Genomic DNA, 21,553 nt, shown 5'->3' with positions numbered 1-21,553 from the left:
ACCACTCTTTTGTTTTTGCAATTAGTGGGGTTTTTCCCCCATTGTTGCCAAGCAGAAATTGTTTACCATTTCAATGTAGTTTGTAACATGATGAACCAATCTACTGCTCTACTGACTTTGCAAATTGAATAACCTCTATTTCTTTACCAGGAGCTCCTCTGTAACTTCAAAAAGCAAGTGGAGAAAGAGAGGATGATGATTGAAGAGGAGGGAAGAAGAAAATCGGAGGAGGAAGCGAAGGTAAGGGAGAAGGAAGAGAGGAGAAAAAAGGAAGAGGAGAACCAAAGGAAAAGACGGGAGGAAAACCAAAGAGGCATCGAAGTGAGGCTTCAAAAAGAAAGAGAGGGGAGAGTGGCGGAAGAGACGAGGACACAAGAGGGAGCTGAAAAGAGAAAACGCAAACAGGAAAAAAACACTGAGGAAGACGGAATAAGGAGGGAGAAGGAAGAAGTGAGACGACTGGCAGCACAGGGACAGAGGAAAAAGAAGGAAGAGGAAACAAAAACGGAAGAGAAGAGATGTTTTATGATAACTGGAAAGAAGGTGATGGAGGATGAAGTGAGAAAAAGGGATCAGGTAACGCTTAAGGATGAACTGAACACAGTGCAAGAGAAGGATGATGAAGAAAAGAGACTACAGGAAGATTTAAGATTTAGTTCCCTTTGTGAGGTTAGGGTGAATCAAGAAGAGATGAGGAAGGAAGAGGAAGATGAAGAAAGAGAAGACAGGAAGACTTTAGAGAAGGAAATGCAACACAGAGAAAGTGAAGATAGCAGAAAGATGCATAACTGGAAGAGTCTTTGTTTTGAAAGTGAGCGCCTTATAAGAAGGAAAGAGGAGACGGGAAGAGGCAAAGAGATCGGACAGAGGTTAGAGATTGCTACACAGAGAGGAGGAGAGGAACGAAGAAACACAAAACAAGAAACCAAAGTTCAGCAAGAAATGAAGGGAAGTAAAGGATATGAACGACAGAATAGAGAAGGAGAAGATTTGGAAAAAACAGAGGATGAAGAGAAGATACAGGAAGAGTTGAAGGATCCTGTGGAGAAAGATGACAACCAGATGAAAGACAATGGGACAAAAGGTGAGGAAGTGGACAGAGCTGAAAAAGACGAACAGGTAGATACAGCTGAAGACAGAGGAGATGTGGACGCAAAAACAGATCTGCAGCCGATTAATGGCAATAATCTGGAAGAGAACAAGGGAGAAAATGATGTTTCAGAATCACAGAATTCAGGCAGAACTGGTCAGCGGGCCTCCCTAATGCCTGATCCAACACCTAGTGAGGCCACAGCAAAACGCAGCATCTGTGAAACCCCCCCGCTCCGTCACCCAGACGACAACATCTCAGACACCTCCACATTACAAACTGTTGGCCAAATACATCCAGAGTCACAGCCTTCTGCCTCTTCCTTCTCTCTGCCCGCTTCCCTTCCTGAGTGCACGGAGCTGAAGAGGTTGTCTTGGATGGAACACTGTGTGTCCTGGTCTGAATTGTCCCTCCAGAACAAGAGGAAGGAGAGGGATTCCTTCCAGAGCCAGAGGAGGACGAGGAGGGCAGGTGGACTTAGCGCTCTGGTCCCTCTTAGTCCACGCACCCTGCTTGAATCCACAGGCACAAAGTCCCTGCAAGAGGTAACAGTGATGCTGACATCTTAAGCCAAATAGAACCAATTTATATCCAAGTGCATGTTTCAGGTTTTAGCAAATGTGTGCTGAAGTTTATGCTAGCTGAATCCCTGCAATGTGTCATCCTCTCTGTCAGGTCACCACAGTGGTTTTAGAAGACCTGGCGCCCTGCAGCCTGTCCACTCTCTCCCAATGTGACCGACTGCAGTCCCTCACCCTCTGTCGCTGCGGCCTCCGGTCTTTGGAGGGCATCAGCCAGTTGCAGGAGCTCTGCTACATGGATTTAGGGGTGAGCGTAGACTCCAGTCATTAGAATTCACACCAAATGAGTCAAGTGTTTTTAGTAAAAGCTGTGTTTGATCATTTGATATTCCAGGAAAATGAGATCTCCTTCTTGGACTGTGAGAACATGGGCAGTTTGAGAGTTCTCCGGCTCGCCCACAACAAGCTGACGTCCATCCAAGGTTTAAACGGCGCTCATAGTTTGGATGTTCTCGACCTGTCTCACAACTCCATCACTCGCATCGGTGAGAAGAAGAGAAACTTCCACAAGAGGGCAGGATTTCCCTTCTTTTACACTGAGAAGGGAACGTCAGGTTCTATTTGCTCTTCCTGAGCTTCTGTCTGCACAATTAGCTTCTAATTTTCTTTTTTCTAGCTGGTCTGGAGTCTATGAGGAGGCTGCAGAGGCTGTTAGTGGCTCACAACCAGCTGATTAGTACCAAAGGCCTTAAGGATGTTTATACTCTCCACCACCTGGACTGCTCTCACAACCATCTGGCAAACGTTGAGGGTCTGGAGAACAGTGCTCTTCTCCACACTCTGGATCTAAGGTCCAACAGCCTTACTGAGGTATAAACAAGCCCTGGTGATCAAAATGAGTGATAAACAAATAAAATATAAAAGAAAAAAATCTCAAGAGAAGGCACCTTTGAATAAAAATGTCCTCAGCTGCTTTTTTAAAAGGTCAAGATTTTGAAGATAACTAAAAAAGATTAGGTCTGGAAAGAGCGACTTCCTCTGACTTTTAAACCCGTTCCTCTGGAGTATGAGTAGTTTTTTGCTTGTGGGGCAAGTCCACAAGACTTGCAGCTCAAGTCTTAGAATGTCTTTTTTAACCATTCAGTGACTTAGTGGGGTCCTGAATGTTAAAACCAGTATAGTCTTTAATATGGATTCTAAAATGAAAGGGTAAACAGTGCAAAGATGTTCAAACAAAAGTGTGTGCTCTTAAGTTTGTTCTGGTTTAGACTCTTGCTGCTGGGCTGTTGGACCAGCTGAAGGTGATTTTTTATAATTAAAAAATACATGTATCACATGTATTTTTTTAATTTATACATGTGATGCAGTAGAAGAGAGGAGTGGAAATAAATGCATAAATCAGCAACTAAAGTTCCAGTTTGAAACCAACCTTTTTAGTTTGGAAATAGTTCTTAACTGTTTTGGACAATTTTGTTTTAAATGACTTTCAAGAGAGACTGATTGTTAAAAGTAAACTTTAATTTGGCTCGACGGCCAAGTTAAAGAGTCTGACCTGCTTGTTATTTCTTTTAGGTGCTGAAATAATTTATTTTGAAAAACAGAAAGGAGCAGTACAGCTGAATGTCATCTGCATAAAACTGAATCTGAAGTAAATGATCTGGCCAATTAGGCGAGTATACATGTACATATGCTCCTCCAATTGGCCACACTATATACATATATAAAATAAGTGGTGTACAGCTCAAGATTTTACAGGGAAGGTACTATTTCCCTTTGACTAGACATGAAAATTGGGGATGGGAAGCTTTTTCATTAACATGTCTTTTCTCTGTAAATGAGGTTAAATCCAGGGCAGTTACAGGAAAGTAAAGTGCCAAAATAAAGACCTAGCCTGCCTTTCAGCAGACTGACTAGGACAGCCTCCTCAGTTGGAGCCTGTGCCGATGACAGTAACCACAGCAGGACTAAAGCAACTGGCATTGATGGATGGGGTCGGCTAGTCGCTGCTGGATCAGCAGCAGCAGCAGCAGCAGTGTAAAGTTAGTCTAACCTCGCAGTGTGACTGGAGGGAACTGACAGCTTGTTTCTCTGTCAGCCTCCCAGCCTGAACAACCAGGTTCTCCTCAGAGAGCTGCTTCTGGACGATAACAGCATCTCTTCCCTGCACGGCCTCACTGGCTGCTGGCTTCCTCTGCTGCTGCGTCTCTCTGTCGCACAAAACAGGTTCACGGTTTGTTTTCTTCATTTGTAACTCGTATTTGTTCTGCTGCGACTCCTTTGTCGACTCGTACGTAATATCTACACTGGACATGAAGCCTTTAAAGATACATGCACTTATGGAAGGAATCTGTTGTGAAATGACTGTAATTCTCTATGTTTTGTAGAATAACCCAGCTGCCCTCCATGACTGACTTTGTGTCTCTGAAATATTTGGATCTGAGATTCAACTGCCTGTCAGGTAAAACCTTTTTCTGGGTAAACAGTGAGTGTGTTGTTTGTGTCATTGTTTTAGTTTGGTTACTGTACTGATTCGGTTATTTAAATATGATGGCATTGCAATCCTTGGTTGTTTTTCAAATATCTACTTTCTAAGTTGTTTTGGTGTGCTTGACCAGAGTCGGGAAGTTCCCTTGAGGATCTGCTAAATATTCAGAATTTCTTTCACTGATCCAAAGCGTTAGACTTCTATTTTACAGCTAAAGGCTCTAAAGTAAACCTTTAGTTTTCATTAACATGAGTCATAAAAGAAATATTGTGAAATGAAGGAAGCATCATGTATTTTTGCATATTAAATAAAGCATTATTTAGTTATCTTCAGAATACAAAATAAAAAATAGAATTTAATAGATGTAAAGTAATGTTGCTACACATTCATTTACAGTAGGTGGCGGTGTGCGCCTTAAAGTTGCTTGCGATCCGCCATTATAGAAAAGAAGAAGAAGCAAACTTTTTTTTTTTTTTTTTTACGTGTGATTTTAATTGCGTTTCACATTTAATTTAGACCAGTGTTTCCCAACCCTGGTCCTCCAGGCTCGCTGCCCTGCATGTTTTAGGTATTTCCTTGTTTCAGTCCAGCTGATTTCAATTGATGACTGATTAACAGGCGTTTGTTGAACTGCAATCAGTTGAATCAGGCACATTAAAGCAGAGAAACCTCTAAAACATGTAGGACAGTGGGCCTTGAGGACCAGGGTTGGGAAACACTGATTTAGACACCGCAATTGCGAAGTTGTGTTTTATCGACATCAGCGGAACAGTGACAGACTTTTGCACACATTTGTTTAGAAAACGTAGATACTGTTGCTTTGCAGTTTGCAGAGACCAAGGCTTCAAAACAGTCTTGGCATTATACCTGTAGAGACCCAGTAACAGGAAAAGAACTGGAAGTGAATTCCCATGATGTGTGTATGTAATCTTAATACTGTGTGTAAATTTAAATGTCCGTGTTTTTCCTCCTCAGAGTTACAAGATGTGTGTGGGAATCTGGAGGGATGTGTGTTTCTACAGGAAGTTCACCTGACAGGGAATCCTCTTCAGCAGGAGACTGATTGGAAGTAAGCTGAAGTTTTAATAGATGGATAGAAAGAGATATTGTTTTTTTTTTAATGTAAGTATGTCTAATAGTTCGTACTTTATATTAAACACACCAACCACTGCTGGTCCCTTAATCTAAACTTACCAATAGCTGTTTTTGCTGCATACCGTGTCATATTTTTTAGCTCTCACATTTAAATGAATTCTTTGAGAAAAAGTTCCAGCTTCCTGTTCTCTGAAACACCAGTTGCCTTGAACAACGTTCAAAGAGCGTGCCACCGAAAAGCCGATATTTGTCTATCAAATTCTTCTATTGGCTGATTTAGTGTAAACATTCCTGGAGAACATAGGCCTTCCTGTTCCCTTCCTAGGATTAAACATGTGATCCTGCCTGCCCTATTAGATTACTGTGAGGTCCCCCCTCCCCACACACACTCACATCTGTGTGTACTGAAGCCCCACACTAAGTGTATATAATTCCCAAAATGTTGGTACAATAGACAGGTCAATTATCTTTGATCATTAATTTGTTAATTCATTTACAGCTGATAAATATTTTACAGATGTTTATAACAGTTGCAAGGAGTTGATTTAAAAAAAAAAGTCTTTGTGTCTCCTGATGAGTGAAGGAACCAGTGAAGTTTTAATTACTTATGAAGAGGTACACTGATGTGCCAAAATGATATGAATATTACTAATTAGAATATGTTTATTTTGGATACTTCCAAAAGTCTTCCAGTTCCCGTAAAATGTTAAATGTTCATTAAGGCTTTAGGTGCGTTTGATTGACCTTGCGGACTGCTGGTTTATAATGGTCCTTAGCGATTTGTTTGCGTTAGCTTTAGCTTCTTAATAATGAGCAGACTAGCTACGTTTCCACTACAAATGTGGTTATTAAAAGATCCTCCCATTTTCTATTTATCCTCTGATTATTCTAAATCAGCAAAACCTTTATATAGATTGTCTAAGCCTAGAACAATCTACAAAAATCCTCAGTTATTTTAAGCCTAAAATAACCTACAAAAATTCTTTCAGAGCTAAGCCTAGACTCTGAATACTGTTTTGGATTTCCTACGCCCAGGAGAATCCTTCAAAAACCTTTTACTTTAGATTTCCTATGCCTAGGAAAATCTAATTCTGAGGTGTTTTAAGCCTAAAACCCTGAAACTGATCTATCCCTGATAATCTGTTTTTACCTTAACACCTTGGGCTGGTTTGTTCATAATAAATACTCATGAATAAAGCTGTTAAATTTCAGCAGGGGCTAGCTGGTATGATCTAGACCGGGAGTGTCACACTCGTTTTCACCAATAAATCAAAAATATTCAGTCACGAGATTCTGAACATTGCTCTCCTCAACAGTCTTGATAGATTGTTCTGTTCACTCAAATAGGAGACATTGGCACTGACAAAGCTTCACGATTCACTGTATGTCTCTTAAAATTAAATAATATTACAACACCTTTTCACACTGATCAGTCCATCCAGGATTTTGTGAATATTTCTGTTTGGTTTTTTTCTTTGCAATCAAAATCACAGATTTTGTGGCGCTAATTTAGAAATATTTGAGACAATGTATGACGTTAAACGTGACTTTTTATCAAATCCTTTTCACTGACTATATCTTGACATCAAGTAAGACTGAGGCAGCAGTCACTTAAACTCAATGTTTTCGTACAATTTTGAGAAAAATTTGCAGAAATGTGGGAATCTGTAGATTTTGTGTGAACTTTGAGTAAGCGTTGTAGATTTGTTGAAAAATTGGTTAAAAAAAAAGGTAGCCTGTTACTAAAAAATGGTAAATTCTTCCAGAAGTTATTGCGTTTGAGACCATTTTCAACTAATAACAATTTCTATTAGTACTAAAGGCCCGTGGGCCAAATGTTGCCCGCCGTCACTTTTTATGTGGCCCTCTAGACTAAATTATATGAATAAGTCCCTCCAATTAACCGCCAAAAAGTCCCCAAGGCTCCTGGTGCCGACAACCCCCAAAGATCCCATTCAGAAATTAAAATATCCACGGTGGCACCCAGTATCTCAAAGTTCCAGATTGGTACATATGGATAAAAATATGTCCGACTCTTTGGATCAATGATCTCTTCAGGGGTATCTTGAGGGGTCTCTTCGGGGGTCTTTTCTCTTGGCTGGACGTCCTTGGGATCTTCTGCCACCGTGGCATTAATGGTTTGAAGCTTTGCTTTCAAATCATGGACTTCTTTTTGGAGCTTTTTGTTCTCCACTGCAAGCCAGTTCAGTTGTTGGGACTTCTCAGTTATTGAGTCCTCTGCATTTTGTCTTACCGATTCTTGTGTCCGTTCCAGGAGCACATTTAATCTTGCCATAGCGTCATAATTGGATTTCAACTGCTGAGCTGTAGCTCTCGTTTCCTCCAAGTTGCAAGTAAGAAACCTGATCCGTTTTGTGTAGCGTTCATTTTGCTTCTCAAGGATCTCATTTCGTCCCTGCAAGGTTCTCGCATTGTTATTTCTACTGCTGCTGAGATGCTGGAATTTCGTCCTCAAGTTTTCCTTTGTCATTTGAAGCTGGTCATATTCCTTCTTCAGATTCGCGTGTCTCTTTTGTAAAGCGTCAATATTTGCCATCAAGGAATCCTGTTCTGCCATTTTATATGCTTTTTGGGTCGAACCTAAAACTGCAAATGAATTTTTATCTTTGATAGTCCGGATATAAAACTTCATTGTAAAATGCAGCAAGGCATGGCTTTCCCTACCTGGAACAATGAATATGATATTTAGCTAGTGACAATAAAGGATTTATGACAAATTCAGAATTGTTAAGCATGCTTTTAGTAAGACATCTTCCCATAACAGCATAAATTGTGCTTCTATATTGTTGTGGATAAAGTCACACCGATTCTGCCAAAAAGCCTCAACAAAGGAGAAAACAGTTTAAGGTCATGAATCATCAGTCGCGATTCTAGCCCTGCTGTATCTCAGCACCCCTGAATCAGGTTGCCACCCATCCCGTAAAATACGGAGTCGTCCCATATTTGGCCATTAAATGTGTGTCTCGTATTGAACCGATACATAACTGTCTCACTAACCTGAGGGGCATATTGAGGCTTTTATTTTGAAATTTGCAGTAAGCTTCATTTCAAATGGCCAAACTAATCCCATGTGTAACAGTGCTTTGGATAAAAAAGTCACATAAAGCCAAAAAGAGCAATTGCATGATGTAAGATTTGTGAAGGCTTTTATTTTGAAATTTTTGTTAAGCTTCATTTCAAAGGACCAAACTAATCCCATGTCTAATAGTCATTGGGTTAAATCAGTTATATAATACTCAAAAGAGCAATTACCTGATGTAAAGATATTCAAGGCTTTTATTTTGAAATTTTCAGTATGCTTAATTTTAAAGTTCCAAACTAATCCCATGTGTAACAGTGACTGAGTTAAATCAGTTATAAACCTCCCACAGCAGCAAGTAGTTCTAAAGGCCAGTTCAGTCCTCCTCTGTTTCAACTGAGTCTTCCAGCATGGTTAGAACTACAGTGATGCGTATTTGTAGTCCTAACCAGCAGCCAATGTTCCTGTGTTCCGTTGCTATGGTAAATAATCCTCTCTGCCAACTGTCAGCTGAGTGAGACATGCAGGGGGAGACAATTCTCTGTTTGAGCCAGTCAGTTTGAAAAAAAGCATTCGGAACAACTCTTTCCTGTTCGGGAACCGCAATACATATTCGAAAACCGTTTGAAGCGTATTAGAGGGCTATTTGTCGTCTCCGATAGTCCCGCGATTCATATCTCTACCTTACTCACAGTATTAGCAGCGATGAGAGAAAGAAGGTGTGTGCCGAGGCCTGAAATTTTTGAGAAATATATGGAAATACATGTGTGAGAGCCTGAGTGAGCGTGAAAAATCCTGTCGCATGACTTTGCTCTGAAGCACCTTGACAGAAAACCGTAAGCCCTAGATAAATTTTGAAAATATTTTACTGGAGCAGACATGCGTATCAATGTCATGACCGAGTTCGCAAGTCAGTCACTGCTCTCCTTATGCATTGCTATGGGCAGGCCCCAATAAAAGAACTTCCTGTCATGTTTATTGGACCTTTTGTCTAATTAACTCGCTACATGCCATCTTTCTCATTATGCTGTAATTTATCTCCTGCTCAGTGGCGCATCCCCCAAAAAATTTACATAGGGGTGGCAAAGCAAAAAAGAAAAAAAAGTATACATTTATAAAACATATAAAATAATCTTTAAAATGTTTTGAATTAGAGGAGAGAAGAAAGTCGTCAAAGCAGTTTACGATGAAGTAAACGGACAAAATGATCACAAGAACTATAAACAACGAATATCAATAATAAAGTAAAGAGCACTTTCATATTATTTGACACATTGTGAATAATTTAAAGCACTTCATGACAACTGAACAGCTGAACTCTTAACCTACAGCAATCCAGTATTATTGACTGACTCAGACAGACTACAGACTAGACTTGGTCTTTGTGTGAAAGACTTGAAACTTGACTTGAATTTAATAAAAAGGACATGAACATGTTAAAATGTACTTTAGTATTTGTAGTTTATACTTCAGTATTTCTCTGACCAGAGTAACCCTTAAAGCTTTTCCTTCTTAACACCTAACTTAAGCTTTACATTAATGTTTTACTGAACTTTACTTGACCTTACCTGCCATCTAAGATAGTAAACCTCAGTATTTCCTCTCCCGAGCCCTCACCCTTTCATCGCTAGCCAGTGATAACACTAGCTAAATTAAAGCAGCAAAAGGCAGGCGCTAAGAATTACAGACCCTGTTGGCGGCCCAGGGTGCAGCAGATATAGGTGATGATGAAAACACTGATTAACCAGCAGCACTTTAAGAAACCTTTGGAGGAAGTCTTCACTGAATGAAGTACAGTCTTGTTGCCCATATGTGCTGAGGAAGAACTGCGAAAGAGAGCAAACTGCTTTAGAACTTACCGTCTCTTCCATATTTTTCTCACCAGTGTGAAACAGAGGTGTACATTTCAGATCAATTTACAATCCCTTATCCTAATGAGGTCATGAAACAACTCAAAAGGTCATATTTTAGGTTTGGGGCTTCGTTTGATGACAACGGGCCAGACTACATGCCCGCAGGGCTGGAATCTAATCCCCATTTTTACGAAGAGAGAGACCCGGCGGACCTCATACAGACTTCAACTTCCCTGACAGTAAACACACATCTCGTCTTCTGCGGTCGGGTCTTTCTGTCAGAGTGGTGTGGGAGCGTTGCTAAAATAGTGCATGCTCACTTGAGCCTGAAATATCAAGATCATAGAATCTCCTGCTGATGTACTCTACAGTTAGGCCTGTAATTATTTACACCCCTGGCAGATTTATGTTTTGATTTGCCTTTTACTTTTACTAACATATTTCTAATGTCATATTAACATTTAGAAATGGCCCGGCCAGAATCCTGACTTGAACCTGACAAATAATGTGTAGAGGAAGGTAAAGGTTAGTTCAGGGATTTCCAAACTTTTCCATGCCATGGCAACACCAAACAGCATTAGCTTCTGGGTTTAGGACCCCCTTAGCAAACCCACAGATAATGTTACAAAATACATGCAACACTGACTATTTGAATGTTTGTTTTTTCTTACTTTAATTCACTATTCAATAATTATTACATTTGTTTAGCATAAATACTGCCTCATATCTTAGTTGGTCATGAGTTCGTAAAGTTCCAGTATGTAACTTTTATTTTTAATTTAAAAAAAAATAAAAAATTTTTAAAACTGTCACCATGTCATGACAGTGTGTGAGAGAGATTATTTGTAAAAAGATCGATTTCCTCCACCTTCTTCCCGAGCTGCTATTGCCATCTCCTGACCAAAAACAACCAATCAGAGCCAGGAGGCGGGTCTTGGCTGTCAGTCAACCTCATGTACACTTTGCTAAATGTGCTAATGGCAAAAAAGCAACTTCCTGCTTCAGGAAAACCAGTAATCTATAGGCCGTAAGAAGCTGTATCGTAGCAGAGAAGAAGGTGGGGGAGAGAAGAGGGCAGGATTGTGAGCAGTTTTGTTTTCAGAGCTGGCCTTCTTTAAAGACAGTAGACATCCACTTTACTCTCGGCTCCTCTCAGAGTGGGTGTGAGCTTCAGCAGCCTGCTAATCTGGATTAATGTTAAATAAAAGCACCAACATCGTCATCTACTGCAGGCAACTTACGGTGTACTAGGAACTCAAAAAATCCCTTTAATCATGATGCACCATAAAATTCAACCACTGATATCGTTCAGGACATGTTGCTACTGTCTCTGCTACACACAGCAGCAGTCTTCAGTCAGAAGCCTATTCAGATTCGTTGCAAGACTGACTGCAACTTGCATGTGATTGCCTACAGCATCACCACCCATAGCAACTTTTTTGAAAATACTTGGATGGCATGAGTTACGATAACATTTATTTGCCCTTTGGCATAAACTCATCTACACATCTAAACATGTAGATCAAGTATTTTGTCATCTGTCACTGAGAGACGAGGGGAGATGTAAAGATGCGTGGTGCTGTAGATAATCATGTTGGCAAGAGCTCAAGTCCTGATGCAGTAAAATATTTTAGTGCATTTTTTTGCAGATTTTATTGTTGCTATTCCCCGGTGTCCTGCAGCGTTCCCAGCTCTGTATTTTCCCACTGATCACTGACCACATTTGGTCAGTTTTTAGTTGCTTTGAGCTCTGAGTCTACTTCTGGGGCAGATTCTAGAGATTTCTGTTCTGCCTGCACATCCTTAGCCTCAGGCTACAGTTACCTCTTTCACGGAGCCTCAGTCCTCCCTCTAGTCTAAGGACAATGCTACATGCTTATATAATTCATATAGAATTTTTTCAAATCTGGAAAGAGAAAAGCATATAAACCTAAGCTTAATTGTTTGTGAGGGAGCAATCACATACAAAAGATTTTTCAGATGTTTGACTCTGTCTGCCTCTCTTCTGTGAGGTTCATTACAAACTCCAAAATGTCAACACACCAGTAGATGCTTTTCAATTAACCATTCCAAAAATAGATTTGCCAAATGGAAACAGGCCAATTCAACGTGTGTTTTGTTTTTCTGTCAGGTTCAAATTGCAGAAAGCAGTGGCTGGCCTGAAGGCCGCGGACGGCCAGCAGACACACTCCTCTCTCAGCTTGGCCACAGACAGTTTCCTCATGCTCTGTCAAGTGCAGCTTCAGCAGACTCAGGATTTACAACAGCGACTCAGCAGGGAGCTCAGGTAAGAGCAGTCAAGACCATTTGACACAAAGTTGACACGGTCCATGTGAAGCTACAACCCATTTTCCATCAGTTATCCTTTTGCTGTTTTGATGCAGATTTTTAGCTAAACAATTCAAAATAGAAATTGCTTGTTTGTTTTTAATAGTGCTGGATTGTCAGAATACAGCTGGAAGCTGTTTATAGGAATGAAGTTATGGTTAAAAAGAAAGTACACCCTAAATGTATTCAAGGCCTTCTTTGATTTATGAAGAATTTGACCTCAGGACTTTGTAAGATGCAAAGTTGGGTCTGAATAAACCACAAGACCTCTACAACAATGTCCTTTTTTATTAGTGATGTATTTTGGTGTACATCACCTCTACACCAAAGTAGAAGTGATGTTTTGGCCATGTTTTAAGGACTAACAACTCCTTAAAGTTGTATTATTCATATGGTGTTCCAGTTCAGTCCCAGTCCCAAATCCAGCATATACCTTTCTTTACCAGCCAGAACATTTAGTTTGAATGGTCATATGCAAATAGAATTAAAGTGGAAGAAAATGATCAAATAACAAAAGGTAATACACAACAGTAGTTGTCTTGTCTGTTGACAGGCAAGACAAGACAGGCGACTAGCACGCCACTTTGTTTTATCTTGAGCCGATCAACCCGCCTGACATCAAGCATCGAGGAATGCTTCCTCTCTCCTTGTTATGTCTGATACACAAGGCGCGGTGAGCCTAAAGACAACGTCCATCTATTTTCACAAGTCCTTCAGTGTCGAAGCCCCTTGCGCTACGAGGACCACCAGTGCTTAAAGCGGCGGTCATCGTTCTGCTTATCTTCCTGACCTCTCTGAATTATGTCGCTCAAAAGATGAAACGTGGCAGCGACCACTGGAATGGGTCACGCTGAGGACTCCTATGGCTTGGGGGGGCAGTGTGGTTCTCCCCCCACAGATCCACCCCTCACTGGGTACCCTCTACCCCTCTGGCCTCTGAACAATGAGCCATTTTGGGGGGCTTTGCATGAGCCGACACAGCCATTTAACCCCTGACCTGACCTTGTGTCAGACTGAAGCTTAGGGGAGGTGAGAGCGGTGCCACACGCCAGTTCAATGGTGACTGTAAGGTATGAAACTGTGGTATGTCTTCGATTGAGTTAAATACAGCTTGTGTTACGATGTTGAATTTGTAATAATAATAGTTTCAGCAGTGCTAAAAAATTTTTGTAATTCACAAACAACACAGTATGGTTCAAAATGTGAGTCCTTGTTTGCAGGGATTTATTTCAAAGTTCAAGCTTGGAACAGTTACTGAAAGATTTATATATATATATATATATATATATATATATATATTTTTTTTTTTTGGTTTGTTTAATATTTGCTACTTGTTCGGTGCCCCACCCCTTTTTCATTTCACCATGGGCAACTGCAATATATAGCCCATATCAAAAACCGCCTCTGTATGGACGTTTTTAAAAAAACGTATTACTGTCTCAAACCAAACTTGTCTGAATAGTCTCTGTTTTCCAGGTTTTTATATTCAAGAAAGTTTAAAGGAATAATTTTTTTTCTAAATGTTCATTTAGAAATGGCCCTTTCCATTAAATTTTTAACTTGTATGATGAGGCAACAGTTGCTTGCCCTCATCCAGCCGAGCGACTGGCAGAATTTGTGCGTGTAAAACTTGGAGCTCGTACAAGTTTAGATGCAACAAAAGTTACGCCTAACTTTCTTGTGTTAGACGTAACACAAGAAAGTTGAAAATTGTTCAACTTTTGTTGCTGTCTGCTGTCGTGGAAAACTTCCACCTTTCTCTGTCATTTGTTGCTCCCAGTGTGCCATAAAGCGCTGCTGGGAACTGGTTGACAGTCCGCTGGAGAGAAGCTTTTAGGTCAAAATAGGAATAGTGTGATTAATCTGTGTTTTGTAATATTAAAGCGTTAAAACTTTCAGATACATTTCAAGCTCTCTCTAGTTTTGTAGCATGGCAACACATGGAAAAGCGGTATGAATAACGTTGCAAGGCGCTGTCAGGTGTAAGGTATCTACATACCTGCAAGCTAAACAACTGGAATTTCTTTTTAATATACAGCTCTGGAAATAAATTAAGGGACCACTGCACTGAAGCCCATTGAAAACCTCATATTTATTCGACCAAATATTAATATCTGAACTCTTCTTGAGTTAAAACATTAGTATTGTTATTTTTAGCTGAAGATGAACTTGTTTTCTTTGCATTATTTGAGGTCTGAAAGCGCTGCATCTCCATTTTTTTATTTTGACCATTTCTCATTTTCTGAAAATAAATACTACAATTTTGCTTGGAATTTCAGAGACATGTTGTCAGTAGTTCACAGAATAAAAGAACAATATTCATTTTACTCAAACATGTACCTGTAAAAAGTAAGATCAGAGAAACTCATTTTCCAGTGGTCTCTCAATTTCTTCCTGAGCTGAATGTACCAGTATTCTGCTTTCTTGCTATCCATTTTGTGTGTCTCCACTGGTGACCTTGGAGTGAACCAGCAGGTACAAGGAAGAAGGCTCATTGGGGTCACAGTCTTCCACGACCCCCTGACTCTGTTCTCGCTTGTCCAACTGGGAATGAAGAGCCGGACCTTTGTGGAGAAGGAGCTATCCGCCTTAAGACTAGCGACCTTCCAGACAGAGAGTGTGTCTGCCGCCTCGGGGTTGAATTCAGGGGAGGGGAGTGGAGCAACAGAGCAAAGCATTGCTAATAGATTCATTACGTTTCCATTGAGGAGGCTTTGTAGAAGGTTAATCCTCTCAATGAAAGAAACATTTTTAACCGGAACTCATGCAGAGCAGGCAGGCAAATCTTTTGTCTTCTCTGAAATACACCCACACTTACCTGTGAGTGTGATCACACATTTAACCTCTCATCATGGCGAAAGAAGCTTTTTAAAGAGTCATTTACATGACACTACAATGCTAAAAACATGTAATAAATTCATTACTGGATTTATTCTGTATCAAATTTTTTTATGTGGGTCTAAAATAAGCACGGTGGATTCCAACATTCATTACACTGAAGTGAGTGGCTCTTCACTAGCGCAGAAAGAGGGTCTGTATAATGTAGTACATTATTGTTAGGTCATATGATGGTACTGTGATGGGGTGGCAGATTGAGGACCAAAATGGCTACATTTGTTACATTTTCAGCCAATGTTGTTCTCTGTCTTACTGCACTGAGTCAAATGATCCAAACTAATTGAAAAAAACGGTTTCCCTCCTCGCCAAGAACTACTGAATAAAATGACATGAAAACCTCTGAAGAAGACACTTCATAAAATGTAAACAAAAATGGAATGGCATCAGATTTTAGCGGTTGCAGGATTTCTCTTTTGTCTTTGGAAAAGTCCGCAAGCCATTTCTCCCGCTAGTGCTAGGCTCACACGTTTGCTTTGGTTCTATTGACCCAGAATGCATTGCGCTATAATCCGCTTCCTGCTTCTGGAGCAGTCTCTGGTACGCTTGCATCCACTAAATCATGCTAAATCAAAAATAGCGATGGACTGCTTTAAATGCAATAAAAGGCAGATAAGCTTATGTTTTTACACTTTAATAAATGACATGAGCAATGAGATTTACTAAAATATCTCAGTGAAATTCAGATGCTAAAATAAACATATCCTAGTATACATTTTAAAATGTTTTCCTTTGTTTATATGTGTGTGTTTTTTTTTTTTTTTTTTACAGAAATGCTTCATCTTCTCTGGATGCTATGAAAAGCTGTTGCCATCACTTTACTCAGGCTTTGCAGCTAGCTGAGGACCAGAGATTTGCTCATGAATATGGTGACATCACTCTGTCTGCAGTCCAAGCAAGGCCCGAGAAACCGCCGGACATGGACGGTAGAAGTCTGGGAAAGCTCACAGATTCCTTGAAAACCGAGTCTGCTGCCATACGACCTCCTGACAGCCTGAGCAGAAACCAGCCCGGACGTTCTGAGGACACGCCAGATGAAAAGAGCCCACAGGATACATTTGGAAGTGTTACAACAGGTCAGAGGTCGACAACGGAGTCAAATGTTGCCAGAGGTTTTGTTGACTTTCTCCCTTCATATGGAGAAAGAACCTCCACCAGTTTGGACATGGAACCAGACGACTTGGACAGTAAAAAGTAATTGACCTAATGTTTACATCTGTTTAAGGAAGTTCTACCGAGTTGACCAAAAACCATGTGATTTAAAGCTGCAGTATGTAACATTTATAAAAAGAACAATTTTTTTTTAACGTAATTGTTAACATGTAACAAATATGTCACTATATTGTTACACCATGACAGATAATCTGAGCTATTATTTCCGTCTTTAGAAAAGCACTGATCATGGTCAGAAACAACCAATCAGAGCCAGGAGAATGGCCTTTATGCTGTCAATCAGTCTTGGGTTACGTGCTGCTAAGTGTGCTAATGGTGGAGAAACAGCTTACCGTTCCAGGAAAACTGTTTATCCACTGTCATTGCTAACTAGCTTTAGCATTCACGTCAGACTGTGCTGACTGGGAGAAGCTGTACCATAGCAGAGAGGAAGGGAGAGGCGATGATCAGCAGGTATGAGTGTGATTGGCGGCACTAAGACCCTCCCCTGGCTCTGACTAGTTGTTTCTGACAGCGCTGTGTATTTGCCTTTAGCAGAAATACACAGATTATCTGTCTCATCTGATTCTGTCACATCATATTAACAGTTTTAACAGATATATAAAAAACATATACGTATATACTGTATATATATATATATGTTTTTACAAAAGTTACATACCCCAAATGTAAAAAAGTGAAAGAATCAGGACGTCAGATCAACTCTTTATAAAGAAATCTTCTGTTCTCGTGTTTTTAAATGACCTAGAAGAACCTGTTTCTAATAGTTAATCTTAATCATTTTGTCAGAAGTAACTCCAGTGAGGTGCTTCTTGTAGCCGTCTACCATCTCTGACATCAGTCTGAGGAAGTGTTGTCCCTCTCCTCACTTTCAACAATGTTTCACAATCCATGTTTGAGGAGCTTCTTGCATGTGCAGCCTGTTTCAAGACAACATAACATCTTCATGAAAATCAAGATCTGGGCTTTGACTCAGCCTACAATGTTCAGTTTCGTCATTCTCAGCCAGTCCTTGGTGAATATACTTTTATGTTTCGGGTTATTGTCATGTGGGGTACAGTTCTCCTTCAGATTGAATTTGTTTGGTGGAGATTGTCTCAATTTTCCTCAAGGACACTGTAAAACACAATAGCTTTGATTGAGTGTTCTATCAAATGGTGAGATGGCCACAAAGCTTCCCCAATCCATGACACTTCCAGCTCTGTGCTTGGCAGTTAGTATAGGGTTCTTTTACATGGAATTTAGTTTTAGTTATTTAGTATTTAGTTTATGGCAAATATGCCATCATCTCTGATGTCCATCTTGCACATCAGACCCATGACAGTGTATGCCTTAGTAGGTATACACTTTTGTATCGATAGTACCAAGAATGCTTTTGGAGAATTCCTCCGGCATCTTGTGGTCTGCTTTCATGATCTACCTTTTATGTCACGCTCCAGCTGGAAGTTTTTTGAGACATCTTGAAATTCCTTACCAGTCATATGCTGCTACAATCTCCTCTCTGAAGGCCTAAGAAAACTCGTTCCGTTTTACCATGGTGAAATTGAGAGAGTTTTCCATCAGTCTTGCCATTCTTACATCGACAGCCAAGTGCAGACCAAAAGTCTGAGGGCAAAACTCCATCAAAAATAAGGAGTAACCGACATGTTCTTATTATGTGTTCCTCGTCTGAATTCCAGTATGTAATTTCTGCTACTTTGAGTGGAAAATTAAAATGGGTATTAATCCAAACTTGAAAAGAAATATATAAATAATAAATATATATATTTTAAAGGGGAACTGTTAAACAAAATTTACTTTTTAAACGTGTTTGTACTTCAGTTTGGGTTTCTGTTGCCTCTCGAAACAATCCAAGAGCTAAAAATATGTATCCAGCCATTTTGTGGCAATAAGTCAATGTATTTTGGTGTCTGGAAATCGAGCTGTTTCAAAAACCTCCCGATTATGACATCACAACTACTGGGCTGGTTTCATCGCTGTATTATGTACAATGGCTGCTGGAAAAGACAAAGCACTCGTCTTTATTATTAGTACATTTTGACTCTGGGTCAAAGATGTGTGGTTGCATCAATTGCACATCCACCTGCTGCTATTTTGATGTGTATAAAGTAGAAATATTGAGTTAGGGGTGGGGGGCGTGGCCAGCAACACTTTGTTTGCATAAAAGTCACAGAATCTTAAAAGGACTCATTCTGAAAGAAGCTCAAAATAGGAAGAACTGATAATGAAAATCTTATCTGAGAATGATTTTGTGTAAAAAAAAATTTTTTAACATATTTTGTGTAAAAGGTAAAGGTAATTTTATTTATATAGCACATTTTCAGCAACAAGGCAATACAAAGTTCTTTACAGGAATTAAAAGGAAACACAAACAAAATAAACCAGAGGAAAGAGCAAAAGAAGAAAAAGAAAAAAAATCTAATGTGGATCTAAAATATTGTAAGCTAGGTGCTCCTGTTCAGGGTTGCTAAGTATCCTCTGGTCTAATTCAATTTCTGGGTTGGAAGAATAGGAGTCTAAAAGTAGTTGCTAAGGTAGTGTATCCCACAGACCCACCCTAACCTTTTAAAAAGGAACCACAAAGGGGCCCCTTTGAAATATATTTCCTTCTGTTTTTGCCCTTCATCTAAATGACTTACTTTCATGACATTTCAGTGTCGCTAAAGTCTAACTTAAATATCCATATGTTCAAAAGTGTGAATAAAACCACACAGGCTGCTGCGGGGTGTTTGCATTTTTTCACATGACCGTATGTGATTTACTTTAATTTTACAAAACTGAACACAGCTGGAACAAAGCAAACACGTCACATTTTATCTCATTTGCTTCATAGCAGCTGAACCTTTTTATTAGTTTCTGCTGCAGACCATTTGTCATCATTGGAGCCTCTTCTAGTTGATTTACAGTGAGAGATGTTGAAGATCTCCTTCATTTTAACACATCGCCTTATCATTAAACCTCTGCTATCTTTGCGAGGGTAATAGATCTTTGGTATGAGCCCTAGCTCAGGACAAGCCTAGTCTCTCATGAGTTGTTCACTCCATATTTCTGCTTCAAACCAAAGGAAAAATCAGTATTGAAAGGTGGTTAGTGTGATATTACTTACCGTGTGTGTTTGTCTGTGTGAATTGTCATTTGAGCAGTGCAGCGGCCACTGTGCTTCAGAGGATGCAGAGGACATCCGGGGAGAAATGTGGACATGCTGAAGCCTCGGATATTAGAGGAGATGCAGACAAGCCGTTGTTTGAGATTTCCATTAATAACATGAACGCCGCTGGTGAAAACCACGCAGCAACTGTTATACAGGTAAAACCTTCCTGTCCAAGACTCAAAGTGTAGTTTCATGGAATCATTTTTAAGCTTTAGGACCACAAACCAAATGTTTGTCCACCTGAAGATTTTGCAATGTCAGCCTCATTTGAGAAAGTGAGCAGTGCCATGCATAAGTATCCTTGATTCTTGCACTCAATATTTGTACTCAAACTTCAACTGAGTTAAGTGAAACCGCCCACCAATAGCTAAAACATTAACCATCATTCATCTCCTTGGCAACTACCAGGACGTGGAGATGTAACCACCGTTCATAAGCCTCAGCAGTTTCGTAAGGTAGCACCGACTGATAGACGTAGCTATCTAGACGCAGTATGGTAGGAAGATCTGACAAGGTAGGGCAGATCATCAGGACACCGGCAGAACGTTCTTTACATACAAAACTATTGACTTGTTCCTTCAGCCCTGGTCTTCTCAATTTCAGTCCACGTTTAGCTTTTCTCACGTTTAGTCCTTGGTTCATGTTTGCCAGTATGAATTAATTGTTAATGTATCACGAGGAGGGAAAAATAACATGCGTAAGTCCCACAATTCCATCCATCTTCCCAAAAGGTCTGTCCCTGCCGAAGAAAACCTCCACAAACCGTGACGTTTTCTGCACAACGTCAGTGTTGGTCCCTTCTGAGCAGAGAGCCCCATATTCCACCCGCTAGTTTCAATTGACTTAAGTGACGTTTCTTAACATTTCTTCATTAGGACTAGATATTGACCTAGATTTTGGTATTGATTGGTATTTATTGTGGATCTCTGCAGAGTTACTTTGTCCTTCTTGGCTCCTCCTCAGGTTAATGCGCTGCTCGCTCTGCCTGTAGGTCTACATGGATGATGGGTTAGCAGATGTGCCATAATTTCAGATGACGGATCGAACAGTGCTCGACATTGTGTTTTATAATGTATCTAGTAAGAACGTCTCCATAGCTTTATGTCCACCCCCGGTCTTCCTTGGTCAGCTTATAATTAAAACAGTGACAGCAATGACTGATTTTCCTTCTGCTTTGTGTTTGTCCACTACATAAAACTCCAAGAAAACACACTTCGAGTTCAATAAGTTTGTGGATATCCAAGGGACGCGAGCACTTTTGCGAGGCGATATATTTTCAATCAAACTCAACCAACCTGCAAAGCCTATGAAATGTTTTAGGAGGGTATAAAGAGACCTGTGGATTTGTAAATAATGGCCGGCTCTGAAGCCACTTTCACACTTTGGATTTATGAATCTATACGTGCACATCCTCAATCATCAATCTGCTGGCCCCCAGCGTGTTCGGGACGTTTACTTGGCTAATCCTCTTCACTTAGCCGAGCGCTGCCGCTCTGAAAAAACACGCTACTCGCCACCTCTCTGATATCCTCTCTCAGCACAAGAAGTGTTTGATGAGTCCTTTAGGATTCTCCAGAGGAGAAAGCGGGGGTAGGAGAGTTAAAGGAACAGTATTTTGGGGTGTGTGTGTGTTGGATGGGTACGGAGTGATTAATCAGATTCCAGCGACGTGCGGTAGTAAGAGCTCTAGAATTCCTGCGAGGTTCGGCTTAAAGCGGAGCTCCCCCCTCACCCACTCCACCCCCCTACAACCCTCTGCCTCCCCAGCTCCATTGGGAATTGGAGGATTTAGAGGCGCGCTGGAGCTCCATTTGTCTCAGAGCAACATGGAGTCAAGCAGAGTTCAGAAAGCAGAACGTTCAGCAATTAAAATAGGGTCTAACATGTTTTATCTCTCTAATGGGATAACATGCAGTATTTAC

General features: G+C 40.3%; 1 protein-coding gene across 1 annotated transcript in view; it reads left to right on the top strand.

Annotated features, from left to right (window-relative positions):
• The window catches only part of lrriq1 (leucine-rich repeats and IQ motif containing 1), a 43,187-nt gene that overhangs the window by 2,773 nt on the left and 18,861 nt on the right, over window positions 1–21,553 (top strand). The window contains exons 5-14 of the mRNA XM_032577257.1: window positions 151–1,635; window positions 1,766–1,918; window positions 2,006–2,156; window positions 2,288–2,481; window positions 3,707–3,834; window positions 3,996–4,069; window positions 5,072–5,165; window positions 12,216–12,371; window positions 16,079–16,501; window positions 19,624–19,786. Of these exons, the coding sequence (XP_032433148.1) occupies window positions 151–1,635; window positions 1,766–1,918; window positions 2,006–2,156; window positions 2,288–2,481; window positions 3,707–3,834; window positions 3,996–4,069; window positions 5,072–5,165; window positions 12,216–12,371; window positions 16,079–16,501; window positions 19,624–19,786 (3,021 nt within the window). The remainder of the gene's footprint in view (window positions 1–150; window positions 1,636–1,765; window positions 1,919–2,005; window positions 2,157–2,287; window positions 2,482–3,706; window positions 3,835–3,995; window positions 4,070–5,071; window positions 5,166–12,215; window positions 12,372–16,078; window positions 16,502–19,623; window positions 19,787–21,553) is intronic.

Source organism: Xiphophorus hellerii, chromosome 2 (assembly GCF_003331165.1).
Source record: "Xiphophorus hellerii strain 12219 chromosome 2, Xiphophorus_hellerii-4.1, whole genome shotgun sequence".
In the NCBI taxonomy this organism is placed as follows: domain Eukaryota; kingdom Metazoa; phylum Chordata; class Actinopteri; order Cyprinodontiformes; family Poeciliidae; genus Xiphophorus; species Xiphophorus hellerii.
The sequence above is the reverse complement of the archived record's forward strand: the minus strand, read 5'-3'. Positions and strand labels throughout refer to the sequence as shown.